The sequence below is a fragment of the Pseudophryne corroboree genome, unplaced genomic scaffold (assembly GCF_028390025.1).
Source record: "Pseudophryne corroboree isolate aPseCor3 unplaced genomic scaffold, aPseCor3.hap2 scaffold_821, whole genome shotgun sequence".
NCBI classification, from domain to species: domain Eukaryota; kingdom Metazoa; phylum Chordata; class Amphibia; order Anura; family Myobatrachidae; genus Pseudophryne; species Pseudophryne corroboree.
This window is the reverse complement of record NW_026970400.1, coordinates 66,389-87,094: the sequence shown is the minus strand read 5'-3', so window position 1 is coordinate 87,094 and position 20,706 is coordinate 66,389. Positions and strand designations below refer to the sequence as shown.

General features: G+C 45.8%; 1 protein-coding gene across 1 annotated transcript; it reads left to right on the top strand.

Moving 5' to 3' along the window:
- The first annotated feature begins 413 nt into the window (after positions 1 to 413).
- LOC135042126 (zinc finger protein ZFP2-like) lies at positions 414 to 16,939 on the top strand. The gene is made up of 7 exons (XM_063954990.1): positions 414 to 453; positions 6,767 to 6,958; positions 8,484 to 8,675; positions 9,318 to 9,396; positions 9,515 to 9,612; positions 9,763 to 10,309; positions 14,894 to 16,939. The coding sequence occupies exons 2-7, from the start codon at positions 6,947 to 6,949 to the stop codon at positions 15,946 to 15,948; spliced, it is 1,983 nt and encodes a 660-aa protein (XP_063811060.1). The 5' UTR covers positions 414 to 453; positions 6,767 to 6,946; the 3' UTR covers positions 15,949 to 16,939.
- The last annotated feature ends 3,767 nt before the right edge of the window (positions 16,940 to 20,706 follow it).

Here is a 20,706-nt window from a genome sequence, read left to right as displayed (position 1 = left end):
CACAGGCTGCTCCCCCTGTATAATAATAATATCAGGACACCACAGGCTGCTCCCCCTGTATAGTAAGACGCCATTACCTGATCTCCACGGACACTGGGTGGCTGCGGCAGTCGATAAAATACTCACTTCCTGCATATGGAACGCACAGTCCGGAAGTAAGGTTGAACGCACAGGCAGGAAGTAGGGCATTATTGGCAAAAGATGCTTCCTGGTTACTGACCCCTCCCCTACTACACCCCGCCCTTTCTAATGACTATTACCACATATGTCCTCAGTGCAGGAGGCCGGCGGCCATTTTCTTGTAGACCAGTCCGGCAGCAGCAATAGGTTCCCTGGCCGTGTAGTGACGTCAGGAGCGGCGGCCATTTTCCCCTGGTCTGAGCTCCGCCTTCCTTCTATCATTCCCACAAGGCAGCAGGAGCAGAGAGCAGCCATTGCTGTGTCTGGCAGCAGGTAATGATATTATTATTATTATTATTCTATAGGCTGAGCAGCTCTGGTGTCAGGTTCTGTACTACAGGGGGAGCAGCCTCTGGTGCCTTGTTATAGTGCAGCTGGTGCAGCCTCTGGTGCAGCATTATCCCTGTACAGGTGGCTGACACTCTAGTGTCCTATTACTGTAATACAGGTGGAGCAGACCCCGCCGCTGCCGTAATACAGGTGGCGCAGACCCCGCCGTTACCATAATACAGGAGGTGCAGACCCTGCCGTTACCGTAATACAGGGGGCGCAGACCCCGCCGTTACCATAATACAGGAGGTGCAGACCCTGCCGTTACCATAATACAGGAGGTGCAGACCCCGCCGTTACCATAATACATGTGGCGCAGACCCCGCCGTTACCGTGACACAGGTGGTGCGGACCCCACTGTCACCGTGATACAGGTGGCGCGGACCCCGCCATTACAGTGATACGGGTGGCGCGGACCCCGCCGTTACTGTGATACAGGTGGCACGGACCCCACCGTTACCATAATACAGCTGGCGCGGACCCCGCCATTACCGTAATACAGGTGCCGAGGACCCCGCCGTAACTGTAATACAGGTGACGCGGACCCCGCCGTTACAGTAATACTGGTGGCTCGAACCCCACCGTTACCATAATACATGAGGCACAAGACCCCGCCATTACCGTAATTCTATACACGGGACATTACAGGTGTTGTGTCCTGTGGCATTGTGCTGTACAGGGGGAGCGGCCTGTGTTGTCATAGTATACAGGAGGAGAAGCATGTGTTGTCATAATATACCGGGGGAGCGGCCTGTGCTGTCATAGTATACAGGGGTAGCATCATGTGCTGTCATAGTATACAGGGGGAGTGGCCTGTGTTGTCGTAATATACAGGCGTAACATAGTGTTCACTCTAGGAGTGAAATGGGGCAGGGCGCCGGGCTCAGCGGGGGCACACGTGTGCGCGCGGCAAAGCCGCGCGCGCGCCCGAAATGGGGGCGTGACCACGCAAATTAGGGGGCGTGGTCACGCCTCCGTCATTTTAGGGGGCGGTGCGGCCCACAGACGCTACTATAGAGAGCGTCTGTGGCCGGCGACGTCACTGTTGGGGGCGTGCCCAGCACCTCCGTCGGTGCTGGGCTTCCCCCAGCCCTCTCCCAATGCGTAAATGGATGCCGCGCGCATGCGCACGGCATCTATACACGCCGGGAGGGCAGGGAGCGGGCAGCTGTTATAGCAGGGCGCCGCAAAAGGGCAGGGCGGGTTTTGCCTGTTAAAAAACGGGCAGGGCGCGGCGCCCTGCTAAAACAGCCTAGAGGGAACACTAGTAACATCTAGTGTTGTCATAGTATACAGGAGGAGCCGCCTGTGTTGCAATAATATACAGGGGCAGCATCCTGTCTTGTCATAATAGACAGGAGGAGCAGCTTCTGGCATCCTATTCTACAGGGGGAGCAGCCTGTTGTGTCCTGTTATAATTATTATTATTTTTATTATTATATTATACAGGAGGATTAGCCTTGTTCTCTTATTATTATACAAAGGGAGCAGCCTGTGGTGTTCAGTTATTATTTTTATACAGGGGGAGCAGCCTGTGGTGTCCTGTTATTATTATTATTATTATTATTATTATTATTATTATACAGTAGAAGCAGCCTGTGGTGTCCTGTTATTATACAGGAGGAGCAGCCTGTGGTGTCCTGTTATTATTATACACAGGAAGCATTATTATTATTATACAGGTGGAGTATCCTGTGGTGTGCATTTGTTGTTGTTGTTTTTATTATTATTATTATTATTATTATACAGGGGAGCAGCCTGTGGTGTCATGTTATTGTTATTATTATACAGGAGGAGCAGCCTTTGTTGTCCTATTATTAATATTATAAAGAAGGAGTAGCTAGTGGTGTCCACTTATTATTATTATTATTATTATTATTATTATTATTATACAGGGGCAGCAGCCTGTGGTGTCCTGTCATTATTATTATATGGGGCAGCAGGCTGTGGTGTTCTGTTATTATTAGTATACAGGTGGTGCATGTTTTTGTGTATGGTTATTATTATACAGGGACAGCAGCTTCTGGTGTCCTGGTATTATTATTATTATTATACATTGGTAAAGGTGGTGATGTCACAGTGACATCACTTATATCTATAGTAATAATACAGGGACATGACTGGGGAGGTGATGGGGTCTGGGACTGTCACTGTGACATCACTTGTATCTATAGTTATAATACAAGGTCATGAATGGGGAGATGAGGAAATCTGTGAGAGTCACAGTGACATCACATATCTATAGTAATAATACAGGGACATGACTGGGGAGGTGAGGTGATCTGGGAGCTTCACAGTGACATCACTTATATCTATAGTAATAATACAGGGACATGACTGGAAAGGTTAGGGCATCTGGGAATTTCACAGTGACATCTCTTACATCTATAGTAATAATACAGGGACATGACTGGGGGGTGAGGGGGATCTGGAAGCGTCACATTTACATCACTCATAACTATAGTGATAATACAGGGACATGACTGGGGAGGTGATGGGGATGTGGGAGCTTCACAGTGATGTCACTTATATCTATAGTAATAATCCCTGTAGGGACATGACTGGGGAGGTGAGGGGATCTGGGAGTGTCACTGTGACATCACATATCTATAGTAATTATAGAGGAACATTATTGGGGAAGTGAGGGGATATGAGAGCATCACAGTGACGTCACTTAGATCTATAGTAATTATACAGGGACATGACTGGGGAGGTATGAGGATCTGGAAACGTCACAGTGAAATCACTTATATCTATAGTATTAATACAGGGACAACACTATGAAGGTAAGTGGATCTAGGAGCATCACAGTGACATTACATATCTCTAGTTATAATACAGGAACATGACTGGGGAGGTGAGGGGATCTGGGAGCGTCACAGTGACACCACTTACATCTATAATAATAATACAGGGACATGACTGGGGAGATGAGGAGATCTCGGAGCATCATAGTGACATCACTTATAACTTTAATTATAATAATAATATAGGAACATGACTGGGGGGGTGAGGGGGTCTGGGAGTGTCACAGTTACATCTCATATCTATAGTAATAATACAGGGACATGACTGGGGAGGTGAGAGGATCTGGTAGTGTTACAGTGACATCACTAATATCTATAGTAATACAGGGACAGGACTGGGAAGGTGAGGGCATCTGGGGATGTCACAGTGACGTCACTTATATCTATAGTAATAATACAGGGACATTACTGGGGAGGTGAGGGGGATCTGGGAGCGTCACAGTAACATCACTTACATCTATAGTAATAATACAGGGACATGACTGCGGAGGTGAGAGGATCTGGGAGTGTCGCAGTGACATCACTTATGTCTATAGTAATAATACAGGGACATGACTTGGGAGGTGAGGGGATCTGGGAGCATCACTGTGATATCACATATCTATAGTAATAATAATACAGGGACATGACTGGGGAGATGAGGGGGTCTGGGAGTGTTACAGTGACATCAGATATCTATAGTAATAATACAGGGATATGACTGGGTAGGTGAGGGAATCGGAGCGTCACAGTGAGGTCACTTATATCTATAGTAATAATACAGGGATGTCACTGGGGAGGTGATGTAATCTTGGAGCTTCATAGTGATGTCACTCATCTACTATAGTAATAATACAGGGGCATGACTGGGGAGGTGAGGGGATTTTAAAGCGTTAATGATAAGTAACTTCTATCTATAATAATAATACAGGGACATGACTGGGGAGGTGAGGGAACCTGGGAGTGTCACAGCGGCATCACTTATATTTATAGTAACAATACAAGGACATGACTGCGGAGGTGAGAGGATCTGGGAGTGTCACAGTGACATCACTTATGTCTATAGTAATAATACAGGGACATGACTTGGGAGGTGAGGGGATCTGGAAGCTTCACTGTGATATCATTTATATCTATAATAATAATACAGGGACATGACTGGGGAGGTGAGGGGGTCTGGAAGTGTTACAGTGACATCACTTATCTCTAAAATAATAATACAGGCATGTGAATGTGGGGTGAGGGGCATCTGGGAGCTTCACAGTGACATTATTTATATCTATAGTGATAATACAGGGACATGACTGGGGAGATGAGGTGATCTGGGAGCATCACTTATATCTATAGTGATAATACTGGAACATGACTGGGGAGGAGATCAGGGGGTCTGGGAGTGTCAGAGTGACATCACTTATATCTATAGTAATAATACAGGGACATGACTGGGGGTGATGGGGATCTGGGAGCCTCACAGTGACATCACTTATATCTATAGTAATAATACAGGGACATGACTGGGTAGGGGAGAGGATCTGGGAGCATCACTGTGACCTTATATCTATAGTAATAATACAGGGGAGGTGAGGGGATCTTGGAGTGTCACAGTGACATCACTTACATCTTTAGTAATAATACAGGGACATGACCGGGGAGATGAGGGGGTCTGGGAGTGTCAGAGTGACATCACTTATATCTATAGTAATAATACAGGGACATGACTGGGTAGGGGAGAGGATCTGGGAGCATCACTGTGACCTTATATCTATAGTAATAATACAGGGGTATGACTGGGGAGGTGAGGGAATCTGGGAGCATCACTGTGACATCACTTTTATCTATAGTAATAAAACAGGGACATGACTGGAGAGGTGAGAGGAACTGAGAGCATCACTGTGGCATTACTTATATCTAAATTAATAATACAAGTACATGACTGGGGAGGTGTGCGGATCTTGGAGCTATACAGTGAAATTACTTTTATCTATAGTCATAATACAGGGATATGACTGGGGAGGTGAGGGAATCGGAGCATCACAGTGAGGTCACTTATATCTATAGTAATAATACAGGGATGTCACTGGTGAGGTGAGGGGGTCTTAGAGCATCACAGTGACATCACTTATATCTATAGTAATAATACAGGGACATGACTGGGGAGATGATGTGATCTTGGAGCTTCATAGTGACGTCACTCATCTATAGTAATAATACAGGGGTATGACTGGGGAGGTGAGGGGATTTTAAAGCGTTACTGATAAGTAACATATCTATAATAATAATACAGGGACATGACTGGGCAGGTGAGGGGATCTGGGAGTGTCACAGCAAAATCACTTAAATCTATAGTAATAATTCAGGGACATGACTGGGGAGGTATGGGGATCTGGGAGCTGAACAGTGACGTCACTTATATCTAGTAATAATACAGGGACATGACTGGGGAGGCGAGGGGATCTGGGAGTGTCACAGCGGCATCACTTATATTTATAGTAACAATACAAGGACATGACTGGGGAGGTAAGGGAATCTTGGAGCGGCACAGTGATGTCTCTTATATCTATAGTAATAAATACAGGGACATGACTGGGGAGTTGAGGTTATCTGGGAGCTTCACAGTGAGGTCACTTATATCTACAGTAATAATACATGGACATGACTGGGGCGGTGAGGGGATCTGGGAGCATCACTTTGACATCACATATATCTATAGCGATAACACAGGGACATGACTGGGGAGGATGAGGGGATTTGAGAGCGTCACAGTGATGTCACTTTTGTCTATAGTAATAGTACAGGGACATGACTGGGGAAGTGAGGGGATCTGGGAGTGTCACAGTGACATCACTTAAATCTACAGTAATATTACAGGGACATGACTGGGGAAGTGAGGGGATCTTTGAGCGTCACAGTGACATCAGTTATAGCTATAGTAATAATACAGGGACGTGACTGGGGAGGTGAGGGGATCTGGGAGTGTCGCACTGACATTTACTTATATCTGTAGTAATAATACAGGGACATGAGTTGGGGGGGGTGGGGGATCTGGGAGTTTCACAGTGACGTCACTTTTATCTATAGTAATAATACAGGGACATGACTGGGGAGATGAGGGAATTGGAGCGTCATAGTGAGGTCACTTATATTAATAATACAGGGACATTACTGGGGAGGTGAAGGGATCTTGGAGCTTCATAGTGACGTAACTCATATCTATAGTAATAATACATGGACCTGACTGGGAAGGTGAGGGGATCTGGGAGCGTCACAGTGACGTCACTTGTATCTATAGTAATAATACAGGGACATGACTGGGGAGGTGAGGGAATCTGTAAGCAGCACAGTGATGTCACTTATATCTATATCAATAATACAGGAACGTGACTGGGCAGTTGAGGGGATCTGGGAGCGTCACAGTGACGTCACGTCTGGGAGTGTTTATATTGATATTTGATGTCTCCACCATTACACAGGATTACAATATAGTGAAGAAGACGTCTAATGAGTGTGAGACACCCAGCAGCTATCCCTGTGTATCAGGAGGACTGAGTAGAACCTTGAGCCCCATCACGGTGCCTCCACCTCATTCACTGACACATGAGAGACACAATGACCAGAAGATCCTGGAACTCACCAACAAGATCATTCAGTTGATGACTGGAGAGGTGACTGCTGGGAATGGGGCATTATACAGTAACACCGGGAGATATGTGTCTGGGTGATGACTGGAGAGGTGACTGCTGGGAATGGGGCATTATACAGTAACACCAGGGAACGTGTCTGGGTGATGACGGGAGAGGTGACTGCTGGAAATGGGACATTATACAGTAACACCAGGGGACGTGTCTGGGTGATGACTGGGGAGGTGACTGCTGGGAATGGGACATTATACAGTAACACCGGGGGATGTGTCTGGGTGATGACTGGAGAGGTGACTGCTGGGAATGGGACATTATACAGTAACACCAAGGGACGTGTCTGGGTGACTACTGGAGAGGTGACTGCTGGGAATGGGGCATTATACAGTAACACCGGGAGATGTGTCTGAGTGATGACTGGAGAGGTGACTGCTGGGAATGGGGCATTATACAGTAACACCGGGGGACGTGTCTGGGTGATGACTGGAGAGGTGACTGCTGGGAATGGGACATTATACAGTAACACCAGGGGATGTGTCTGGGTGGTGACTGCTGGGAATGGGGCATTATACAGTAACACCGGGGGATGTGTCTGGGTGATGGCTGGAGAGGTGACTGCTGGGATTGGTGCATTATACAGTAGCACCGGTGGATGTGTCTGGGTGATGACTGGAAAGGTGACTTCTGGGAATGGGGCATTATACAGTAACACCAGGGGATGTGCCTGGTTGATGACTGGAGAGGTGACTGCTGGGAATGGGACATTATACAGTAACACCGAGGGATGTGTCTGAGTGATGACTGGAGAGGTGACTGCTGGGAATGGGGCATTATACAGTAACACCGGGGGACGTGTCTGGGTGATGACTGGAGAGGTGACTGCTGGGAATGGGACATTATACAGTAACACCAGGGGATGTGTCTGGGTGGTGACTGGAGAGGTGACTACTGGGAATGGGACATTATACAGTAACACCAGGGGATGTGTCTGGGTGGTGACTGGAGAGGTGACTGCTGGGAATGGGACATTATACAGTAACACCAGGGGATGTGTCTGGGTGGTGACTGGAGAGGTGACTGCTGGGAATGGGGCATTATACAGTAACACCGGGGGATGTGTCTGGGTGATGGCTGGAGAGGTGACTGCTGGGAATGGTGCATTATACAGTAGCACCGGTGGATGTGTCTGGGTGATGACTGGAAAGGTGACTTCTGGGAATGGGGCATTATACAGTAACACCAGGGGATGTGCCTGGTTGATGACTGGAGAGGTGACTGCTGGGAATGGGACATTATACAGTAACACCGGGGGATGTGTCTAGGTGAGGACTATATCACTGTGTGTGTCAGGTTCCTATAAGGTGCCAGGATGTCACTGTCTATGTCATGACTGGGGAGGTGAGGGAATCTGGGAGAGTCACAGTGACGTCACTTATATCTATATCAATAATACAGGAACGTGACTGGGCAGTTTAGGGGATCTGGGAGCGTCACAGTGACGTCACGTCTGGGAGTGTTTATATTGATATTTGATGTCTCCACCATTACACAGGATTACAATATAGTGAAGAAGACGTCTAATGAGTGTGAGACACCCAGCAGCTATCCCTGTGTATCAGGAGGACTGAGTAGAACCTTGAGCCCCATCACGGTGCCTCCACCTCATTCACTGACACATGAGAGACACAATGACCAGAAGATCCTGGAACTCACCAACAAGATCATTCAGTTGATGACTGGAGAGGTGACTGCTGGGAATGGGGCATTATACAGTAACACCGGGAGATATGTGTCTGGGTGATGACTGGAGAGGTGACTGCTGGGAATGGGGCATTATACAGTAACACCAGGGAACGTGTCTGGGTGATGACGGGAGAGGTGACTGTTGGTAATGGGACATTATACAGTAACACCAAGGGATGTGTCTGAGTGATGACAGGAGAGTTGACTGCTGGGAATGGGGCATTATACAGTAACACCAGGGGACGTGTCTGGGTGATGACTGTTGGTAATGGGACATTATACAGTAACACCAAGGGATGTGTCTGAGTGATGACTGGAGAGGTGACTGCTGGGAATGGGGCATTATACAGTAACACCGGGGGACGTGTCTGGGTGATGACTGGAGAGGTGACTGCTGGGAATGGGACATTATACAGTAACACCAGGGGATGTGTCTGGGTGATGACTGGAAAGGTGACTTCTGGGAATGGGGCATTATACATTAACACCAGGGGATGTGCCTGGTTGATGACTGGAGAGGTGGCTGCTGGGAATGGGACATTATACAGTAACACCGGGAGATGTGTCTAGGTGAGGACTATATCACTGTGTGTGTCAGGTTCCTATAAGGTGCCAGGATGTCACTGTCTATGTCTCTATGCAGGAGGGGAAGTGTATAGAGGAACACAGGGGTCTGTACAAGGACGTGATGATGGAGAATCACCGGACCCTCACATCATTGGGTAAGAGGAGACTGTCATGTATTGTTCAGGGGAGAGCAGGTATGGGGGCCCCTATATACACACGTCATCTGTTAGATACATATATACACTGTACTCAGTCACTGTGTGTCTCCTACAGATGGGCCCAGTAACAGAGATACCCCAGAGAGATGTCCCCGTCCTCTTTATTCCCAGGATTGTACAGAGGAGAATCACAGGATGCCACAGGAGGATCAGGTAGGTGGGATTTAGGGTCTCCCCAATATACCAAAGTGACTGTCACTATATGATCTGTAGAGCAGCTGTGTGTGTCAATATATTTGTAATTTTAATCTATTACTGAAATCAACAATAATTACAGTCTTCTTTTATTGATGGTTTACATAGGGTGAAGCCCAAATAAATAATGTTAAAGTCAAAGATACAGAGGAAGAAGAAGAGACGTATATGACTGATATAAAGGCAGAAGATACAGAGGGAGAAGAAGAGACGTATGTGACAGATATAAAGGCAGAAGATACAGAGGGAGAAGAAGAGACGTATGTGACTGATATAAAGGCAGAAGATATAGAGGGAGAAGAAGAGACGGATGTGACTGATATAAAGGCAGAAGATATAGAGGGAGAAGAAGAGACGGATGTGACTGATATAAAGGCAGAAGAGATAGAGGGAGAAGAAGAGACGTATGTGACTGATATAAAGGCAGAAGAGATAGAGGGAGAAGAAGAGACGTATGTGACTGGTATAAAGGCAGAAGATACAGAGGGAGAAGAAAAGACGTATGTGACTGATATAAAGGTAGAAGATATAGAGGGAGAAGAAGAGACGTATGTGACTGATATAAAGGCAGAAGATATAGAAGGAGAAAAAGAGACGTGTGTGAGGGGTGATCAGAAGTGTAAGGAGGAGGAGATCCCTACAGATATCAGCACAGGTGAGTAATAAACACTTATTACAGAAAAGAGTCACATATTTTCCTTTATCAGTCACTACAGCACTCTCTTATCATACACCCTCCTCTGTCAGAACAAATTAGGGAACTGTATTTGCCCAGTAGTGGAGTCAGGAGCCATCAGCCCCTATTATACTCCTGCTCTCCCCTCACATCATTTCTTTGTGTGTTACCAGCCCAGAGATCTGACCAGTCTCCTCCCCACACTCACTGGTGTATCTCATACATCAGGAGCCATCATCCCCTATTATACTCCTGCTCTCCCCTCACATCTGATTTTATGATTAAGAATTCAGACCGCAGACCATCCTCTCAGCCCCCTATACTTATTTCCCAATAAGGTACATTACCCCAAGTTCTCCAGTCTGCCTGTCTGTGATATCGAGATGCCAGATCTGGAAGAGGGGGAGGTGAATGTAAATATGGGGGACGCTAATGTCTCAGGGAGTGGAAGCTCTTATCTACTCTATTTCAGATAAATATCCCTGATAAGGAGACAGACACAGTATTATTATTATTATTATTATTATTACATTTTATTTATAAGGCGCCACAAGTGTTTTGCAGCGCCGTACAAAGTACAGTACAGGGAGACAGAACTTAGCATTACAGTAAATAAATAACAAAAACAGAGTACAGGTAACAAAGAGCACCACAATTCTCAGACATAATACAGCTGAGATGTAAGTAGTGAGGGAGTAATCATTGTACTACTTGGGGCTGGCGGCCATAGATAGAGAGGAGCCTTTACCAGTAGGAGAAAAAGCAGGTAAAGATGGTCGCTGAGTGAAATGTGTCGAGAAGAAGGCTTAGACAACAAGAGGAAATAGGGCCCTGCTCTGTAGAGCTAACAATCTAGTAGGAAGGGACGACAGACAGATGACATGAGGTACAAGCAAGCGGGAGGAGCCTGATGGCAGTATGCAAGCACAGCAAAGATGTTCAAGGCGTGGGGCAGGGGGATGGAGGAGCAGCCTAAGGACTAGGTTATGCATCGGAGGGGTAGGATTTTCAGTGCCCGTTTGAAGCTTTGCAAGGTCGGGGAGAGTCTAATGGAGCGAGGGAGCGCATTCCACTGAAGGGGTGCAGCATGGGCAAAATCTTGAACTCATGCATGGGAAGCAGTGACCAAGGCAGAGGAGAGGCGACGGTCATCGGCTGACCGTAGTGGGCGGGAGGGAGTATGAAGGGAAAGGAGGTTGGAGATGTAGGGAGCAGTGGAATTAGAGATGGCATTGTATGTGAGGGTGAGGAGTGTGAAGAGGTTCTGTAGGGGAATGGGAGCCAGTGTAGATTTTGTCGAAGAGGAGTGTCAGAAGTGGAGCGGCAAAAGATGAGCCTAGCTGTGGAGTTAAGGACAGATTGGAGGGGAGCGAGATGGGAGCAAGCGAGGCCAGTGAGGAGAACGTTGCAGTACTCGAGTCGTGAGATGACCAGTGAGTGGATGATAAGTTTAGTGGCACTCCGGGAGACAAATGGCCTGATGCGAGCAGTGTTGCATAGCTGGAACCGATAGGATTGCGCCAGAGCTTGGATGTGGGGTGCAAAGGTGAGGGAGGAGTCAAGAGTGACACCCAGGCAGCGGAGCTGGGGAACGGGGGAGATGATTGTGTTGTCAACAGTGATAGACATATTTGTAGGGCGTGTTGCTCTGGCTGGGGGAAAGATAATGCATTCAGTTTTGTCCACCTTGAGCTTCAGAGAATGCTCCGACATCCAGGAGGAGATGGCAGAGAGGCAGCTGAAGACCTGAGAGAGGAGATGAGAGGTAGAGTTGTGTGTCATCAGCATAGAGGTGGTACAAAACCTGGTTTCTGTTCCTGGGAACCTGTTGGTGCAGGTTTTTTGGATCTCCCGACCTCCTCTAAAGAAGGTGGTAGGGGTTTGGATTTTTTTAATGTTGCGGTCCAAAAAGACTACAGTGTAGGCGTAGGATACGATTTCCTAGCTGGGGCTGCTGCGGAGGGAAGAAATGTCGACTTACCTGCAGTCGCCGTGGAAATCCACGCATCCAATGCGTCCCCAAATAGTACCTGACCTGTGAATGGCAGGTTCTCCACACTTTTCTTGGATTCTGCATCCGCAGTCCATTGGCGTATCCAGAGTCCTCTGCGTGCCGAGACAGCCATGGAAGTAGCAGGCCAATGTCCTTCATGGCCTCCACCATGAAACCTGCAGAATCCTGTATGTGACGTAAAAATAAGTCTATGTCACTCCTATCCATAGTATCTAAGTCCTCTTAGGTGCCTGATCACTTTACTATGGCTTTAGAGATCCATGCATAAGCAATAGTGGGCCTTAAAGCCACGTCTGTAGCAGTGTATAGTGATTTGAGCGTAATCTCAATCTTGCGGTCAGCCGGCTCCTTTAAGGCAGTCGAACCAGGGACAGGTAAAACCATCTTTTTAGAAAGCCTAGATACAGAAGCGTCTACTATAGGTGGGTTTTCCCACTTCTTCCTATCCTCTTCAGGGAAAGGGAAAGCAATGAGATTTCTTTTAGGGATCTGGAATTTTTTCTCTGGTTTTTCCCAGGATTTTTCAATCAAGGACTTTAATAAGCAGGGAAGTTAAGCGAGGATTTCTTATTTACTGTAATATAAGATCCCTCTACTTGTTTCGGAACCTTCTCAGAAATATGCAAAACATCCCTAATGGCTTCAATCATTAGCTGCACCCCTTTAGCAATGGATGCATCCCCCCCTGCATATCGCCATCACCGTCCCCTGTATCAGAGTCGGTATCAGTGTCAGCTTGCATTATCTGGGCAAGTGTACGTGTTTTGGGGTATGTAGGGGGGGTTTTAGATGAAGTAGTGGGAGCTGAATACTTCAAACCCACTACAGATTGTCTCAAAACCTGCGTCTCTTTCTCAGTATGTGACATCCTTGTTGAAATCTGGGATATCATTCCCCTTAAAGAATCCACCTATGGGGGTTCGGATTCAGAAGGCTGAGACAGCACATTGCAGTCCTGAGTACATGGAATAGACTCCTCAGGAGAAGATAAACACTCTGCAGCACAGGACACAGAGTCTTTAGACATGGCAATGTGGATATAAACACACACACACACACACAGGAAAATGTCAGACACAGTTTCCCCCAGAGTACCTTCAGAGAGTCACAGAGTATAAGGAGCCAGCCACATAGCGCCCCTGTAGGCAGTTATTATGATAAAAGCCCGGCAGTGACTAACTAACCTTAATAGGGAGGGCAGCGCTCCCTGTCAGTGTCCTAGTTCCTATGATCTGCAGGGAGAAAATGGTGAGTGCTGGATCTGCTTGCCCCTTTTAATGGCAAGCGGCTTCCTGCATTTATTCTTTATACTGGCCTGAGGATTTTAGTGTCATCAGCGGGATTAGCCCCTGTTATCTGCGTGACCAGTGTAGGGTTTATCCGCGCTGGCTCAGGACGCCCCTCAAAGCGCCTACACTGTGTGTTGCTGAAATTTCCTGGAGCGCAGCCTGTCAGAGCTGCACTCCCACCCTCGTGCCGCCATAGCCGCCGGGACACTGGCATTATAATCACCACTTTTCTTTCTTCTGGCTCTGTTAGGGGGTGGCGGCCGTGCTGCGGGAATGAGCGGTCACCTCTTGGGCTTGTGATCAGCACCCTCAGGAGCTCAGTGTCCTGTCAGCGGAGTAGAGAACCATTAACTCTTCAGAAAGTTGGTTCCTACTTCCTCCCCTAAGTCCCACAAAGCAGGGAGGCTGTTGCCAGCAGCCTTCCTGTAACCTAACTAACTCTAGAAAATAAAAATCTAAGAAAACTCCTAGGAGCTCCCCTAGCTGTGACCGACTCCTCCGGGCACATTTTCTAAACTGAGTCTGGTAGGAGGGGCATAGAGGGAGGGGCCAGCCCACACTATTAAACTCTTAAGGTGCCAGTGGCTCCCAAAGGACCTGTCCATGCCCCATGGTACTAAATGGACCCCAACATCCTCTAGGACGTAAGAGAAAGTAGATTATAACCTAGCAGATGATGATGATGAGTACAGGGTATCATATGGTATATTGCATGTAAAATAACTTGTTCCACACCTACTCTGCTGTAGCAATATACCTTATATAAGGGTGAGTAACACATGTACAGGCTTACCAGCATATGAGCACACACATAAAGGAATACTACCTTACCGATGCTTCCAGGAGTAACGTTAGGAGACATTTCTCTGATCCATCAGCTCATATGACTGATGTTATTGTTCATCTAGAATCTCCAATTCATACGATATGTTCCCCATCCATTGTTTACATTGGTGCTGGCATAGGACTTGGCGAGTGACTACATCTCCATTTATACTTCATGGTTAGTTACCAGTACAAGAGAGAGATATATCTAAGTCTTATTAGAATATAACATTTGTTATTGTGAGTGTTCTCAGGAGGGTGGACACAATGATAGTTTGAGACACAATATTATAAAGCCTTCATTAAAAGTTATGTTTTATTATACACACACATTTACAATTAAGTGTCCCAGAGAGTCGTCTTCTCCTATTGTTTACAAGATTAATATTGTTACAGAAAATGTCACATTTCCATAATGTATTTTATTTCCAGCAGATGGACACACAAGCAGGAATATCTCAGAAGGACATCTAATGTTATCCCCGGATTGTGACATAAAAGATGATGACAGTAGACAGAATTCTCCAGGAGCTAACCCCATTACCCCAATTATACATCCAGCTCTATCAGCTGATCCCTCTGATCCTGGGAAATGTTCTCCTGATCACTCTGATATTGGTGTATCTGGTACAGCTCTGAGAGTAGATATAGTGTTTCCCTGTTCTATAGATGCCAAATGTTTTACACAGAACACAAAGCATATTAACCCACATACAGGTAAGGCAGGTGAGAGGCCACTGAAATGTTCTGAGTGTGGGAAATGTTTTACCTGCAAATCACAACTTGTTACACATCAGCGAAGTCACACAGGTGAGAAGCCATTTCCATGTTCTGAGTGTGGGAAATGTTTTACACAGAAATCACAACTTGTTACACATCAGCGAAGTCACACAGGTGAGAAGCCATTTCCATGTTCTGAGTGTGGGAAATGTTTTACACAGAAATCAAATCTTGTTATACATCAGAGAAGTCACACAGGTGAGAAGCCATTTTCTTGCTCTGAGTGTGGGAAATTTTGTTTAACTAAATCACATCTTGTTAAACATAACATAAGTCACAGAGGTGAGAAGCCATTTCCATGTTCTGAGTGTGGGAAATGTTTTACACAGAAATCAAATCTTGTTATACATCAGAGAAGTCACACAGCTGAGAAGCCATTTCCATGTTTTGAGTGTGGGAAATGTTTTACACAGAAATCAAATCTTGTTATACATCAGAGAAGTCACACAGCTGAGAAGCCATTTCCATGTTCTGAGTGTAGGAAATGTTTTGCAAACAAATCAGATCTCATTAGACATCAGAGAAGTCATACAGGTGAGAAGCCATTTCTATGTTCTGAGTGTGGGAAATGTTTTACACAGAAATCACAACTTGTTACACATCAGCGAAGTCACACAGGTGAGAAGCCATTTCCATGTTCTGAGTGTGGGAAATGTTTTACACAGAAATCAAATCTTGTTATACATCAGAGAAGTCACACTGGTGAATAGCCATATCCATTTTCTGAGTGCGGGAAATGTTTTGCACGCAAATCAGTTCTTGTTATACATCACAGAAGTCACACAGGTGAGAAGCCATTTCCATATTCTGAGAAATAAATCAGATCTTCTTGCACACAATAGACATCACTCAGGTGAGGAACCATTTTAATCTTCTGGAGTATACTTATCATTGCCATGCGTTATTCTTCAAGATTCTTATCGTATCTCCTATGCTTTTTGCAATACATGTTACCACTGGGTGAAATAATCAGATGTCATGCCCTCATCTACCACTGCTATGCAGATGACCTGTCTTTCGCTCTGGGTACTGAGAACCCAATACCAATCCTAAATGGTTGTCTGGCTGAGCTCCAGGTGTGGGTGATGCCAGTTGGCTGTGACTCAGTCCTGGTGAAACAGGTCCTTATGATAGAAGCTCACCAACAAAGGGCAGGGCTACAGCTCAGCTTTGCAAACAAACCAGACTTGCACTTGGACGTTCAGAGTTACATAATGCTGATCATGTGCGGAATCTTGGTGTCCTGGATGGTGGAGTGACACTTAGACATCAGGTATCAGCCACAATCAGATCCCTGTGGACCATAGCCAGACTCCAGCACTTATTTCCCTCAGAAGATCTACCTGAAGTCATACATGCACTTGTATCATCACACATAGACTACTGCAATGTCCTCTACCTGGGTCTCCCAGCAAAAGAATTGCACCGCTTGTAGCTTGTACAGTATGCAGCAGCCAGGCTGTTACCTAACCAGCCCGTTCCTGCCACATAACACCTATTCTCTGCTCCCTTCACCGGCTGCCTGTAAGATGGTGATTTACATAATCTTACTGACTCTCCCAATCCTACATGACCAGGGTCCATGGTACCACAAGTAGCTTCTGCCTCCTTACTGCCCAGTTACTTCCATCTGCAGATGAAGGACTGTTACCAGCAGTACCAAGAATCCCCAAGCAGTGCTGAGATGTCAGGGGGGAGACAGGGCAGTGGCAGTAGTGGGGGGAGATGGGGTGGTGGCAGTTGTTGGGGGGAGACTGGGCGGGTGACAGTAGTGGGGGGAGACGGGGCAGGTGACAGTTGTGGGGGGAGACTGGGCGGGTGGCAGTAGTGGGGGAGATGGGGCAGGTGGCATTTGTGGGGGGAAACTGGGCGGTGACAGTAGTGGGAGTGAGACAGGGCGGGTGACCATAGTGGGGGGGGGAGACATGACTGATGGCCGCAGTGCAGTACCAGGGGATGCTGGAGGCAGTAAAGAGGTGTATGGGTCCCACACAGAACCAGTTGATAATTAGACTTAATAAATATTATTTCTAATTAATCCCTTGTATGTGTTATGGTTATTTGCTGTGTCAGCCTTTATGTGTGTTCTGTGTAATAATCCTGAAAGTAGTGCTGCTACCGATCTCATATCATTTGTAGTAACTTGGAAAAGATGAGATATGAGGTGCACTCTGGAAGCTTATAGGGGGTTAATCAGAGATGATCGCAGTTGTGACATCACGCAGCCCCCCGGAAAATTATCCTGGCCCACCCGCGTTCACGCCTCAGGGATGCGGCCACAATGTGTGTGTCTGCGCGGCCGCTGCGCATGTGCATATTGCCACCACCAGCAAACTGCTGCAGGCCGCTATTGTGGCTGGGTCTGAATGACCCCCATAGACCTTTGGCTCTCCTGATGTGTATCTGTTTTACTTTCCTGAAATACTATAATGTAACTTGAATTGTTTCTGTGCTTTAAAGGATATTTTATCCATGATGTGCAGAGTAAAGTATTTTTTAAGTTTAAATATATAGAAAAATCTGTATTAAAGATATGTAATAAAGTCATTTAAAAACAAAAGATTTCCGTTGAGTCTTTTTATGTGTCTGTGTATTATCTTATTTCCAGATAATTGTAGCTATGGTGACAGAAACAATTTCCTGTTAATGTGTCACTTGTATTATTACTTTTGTGTCCAGTGAGTGGGCTCGGAAATGTTATCCTTTTCCTCGCAGCCCCAGTTGCTGGAGAAAATGAAGGAGGAGCTGTTGACGGGTCACGTTCCGCTTGAGTTGACAATTTTCTCACCAGCAGGTCTTTCCACCTCTGCAGACTTGTGTCCGGAAAGAGAGATACAACATAGGCTTTAAACCTAGGATCGAGCACGGTGGCCAAAATGTAGTGCTCTGATTTCAACAGATTGACCACCTTTGAATCCTGGCAAAGCGAATGAAGGGCTCCATCCACAATTATTCCCAGGGAAGACGTTAAGTCCGAGAGACTATGCACAGGCCCAAATGATAATTGTTTTATGATCCTTCTATGTATGAACCAACCGATAGAGGGAATAATCCAAAAGTGTTAATACCAAAGATTAGCTAATCTGGTTGGAGGTGCGCCATTAAGCAAATTGCAATGATTGGTTAGGGGGTTTAGAAAAAAAAACGCTAGTGGGCTTATATCTAAAGAAGCCTTAATGTGTGGCGCACTCTTTTTTCTTTATGTTTCATGAATAAATTAAAACATAACTTTTATTATTTTAATTTAAGATAGATTTTTCAATAGGCATGACATAAGGCAATTGAGTGTCAGCCTGGAAAGACCAAAAATGAATGAAAGATATAAAATAATTTATATACCAGCACTACCTATGTATGGGTATATGGGTAGAGCAATAACTGATATAAGCAAGTGAAGTATAAAATTAAATTAAACACAGGTTTTATTTATCAAATTTATGAGATCCTTTCACAATGGGATTGTGATCTCAGTAAAAACCTGTTTTACCCCTGCGCCCTGCAGAGCGTTACTACTGCATACAACCTAAGTGCTCCCTGCAGAGCGTTACTACTGCATACAACATAAGTGCTCCCTGCAGAGCATTACTACTGCATACAATCTAAGTGCTCCCTGCAGAGCGTTACTACTGCATACAACCTAAGTGCTCCCTGCAGAGCATTACTACTGCATACAACCTAAGTGCTCCCTGCAGAGCGTTACTACTGCATACTGTCAAAGTCAAAAAATATCATAATACATATGCCTTGTACTAACCCCGTGCACATGCCCGCTGCTCGTGCACTCAGTCCGCCGTGCGTGCACATATCCGCAATTTGCGTAGGATCGCTCCGGCGATCATGCGCATGATATGGGTATTTACGGCGGAGTTTGTTAGCACGTAGCGGGTTATTAGAACATTACATATTTAACCCAAATAGTGCATTTTGTACCTATAGTTCCCTTTTACCATGTAAGCGAGTATTAATAGTTTAAACAGTTCCTGGACAGAGGGATTCGCCTTTGCATGATAGGAAGGGTCAGATAAAGGTTGGAAGGTGATGTCTAGTGTCCAGCTGTGGGGTATTTTGAGGGTAACATTCCGGTGTTGGTTAGAGAAAGATCGCTTGCTCCTGCGTATAGTTATGTACAAAAGTAGATTATGAACATTAACTGTATTTACTGTAAATTACATATGCAGCGGGAATCCAGAGGATACCACCCACAAGAGCAGTTGGGGAAAGACATCGCCCACCCTTTCAAATCCACCTATGACCTTTTCTGTAATGTAGAGACACATCCCTGTGTCCAATGGACAATGAGATTACAGTGACCATTGTATTGTGTATGCATGTTGTGTATAAAAGGACCATTGTTGCCTGGCCGGAGAGAGAAGACTCTAAACGCTATCTGTATGACCAGCGGAGGACCAAGCCAGGTTGCGCTTGCGAAACATTCTCACGTACATTCTCTGTAGCCATTATTCTGTTTAGATTTACTTGTAAGCCTGTAGTGTATAAATTGTATTGTTTTTATCTTTTGGAATCAATCCACTGTGGCCTTAGAACCCGGTGGTTTCAACTACAAATCGGTGTTGTGTCCTCACTTTCCTGCCTGGGCTTTAAAGTAGATTTATCTGTATAAGGTGTATCAGCATTGATAAGGTGTACGCACTCCGGGTACTTTGTATCACCAGCGCTACGTAAGGTTTAAAGGTATAACATCATTGCAGTACTTTACTGTTAAGGATTTAAAGTGTAAGCATATCATTACATTGTATCATTAACAAGGTTTAAAGGTTATCCATTGTGTGTGCGCACGCTGAGCGTACTCCGTACACTCAGCGCAGCGTGTGTACGCCAAGTGCGTACCACTTGCAGGGCTCTGTATGCAAATAGCGTACAAAGTGTGTAGCACGTGCATTCAGTCTAGTGGCCATAGTGGCTCAACGGTAAAAGTGTATTTAGAGGTATAGCTTTGCGGTCTAAGATAATACCGACATTATCAATTGGGAGCTCGTCCGGTTCCTTCTCATACCCGCAGCCTAGCGCAGTTTTCGCAGACTTTATCAGCAAAGGGCGGAGAGATATCCCCTGTAAACCTTCACTTGGTCGGGGGATACAATAAGTGCTGATCAGATAAGCGTCTGCCATGCATGGTTTGAAGGGATGCTGGAGGGATCCGTCAGGTAAGAATGCAAAAGCTATTTTTACATCTGTGAAATTTCTTTTTGGCGCCAAATGCGCACACATCACACGCACACACCTGTATTTTGTACTTTGCATATCTGCTCACACTATTGCCATAATTACTGATTTATTTTGACCTGTACTGGAAAATTTGTTGCTATTTAGTTAACATATAGAGTTAATATTTAAGGGATTAAGTGTAAGACGCACACACAGCCTGGTTTATACAGCAGAAACTGTGTGTGTGTTTAGTAAGTGATTATAGTTAAATATTGCTTACATTTATAGAAGTGTGGGATTTG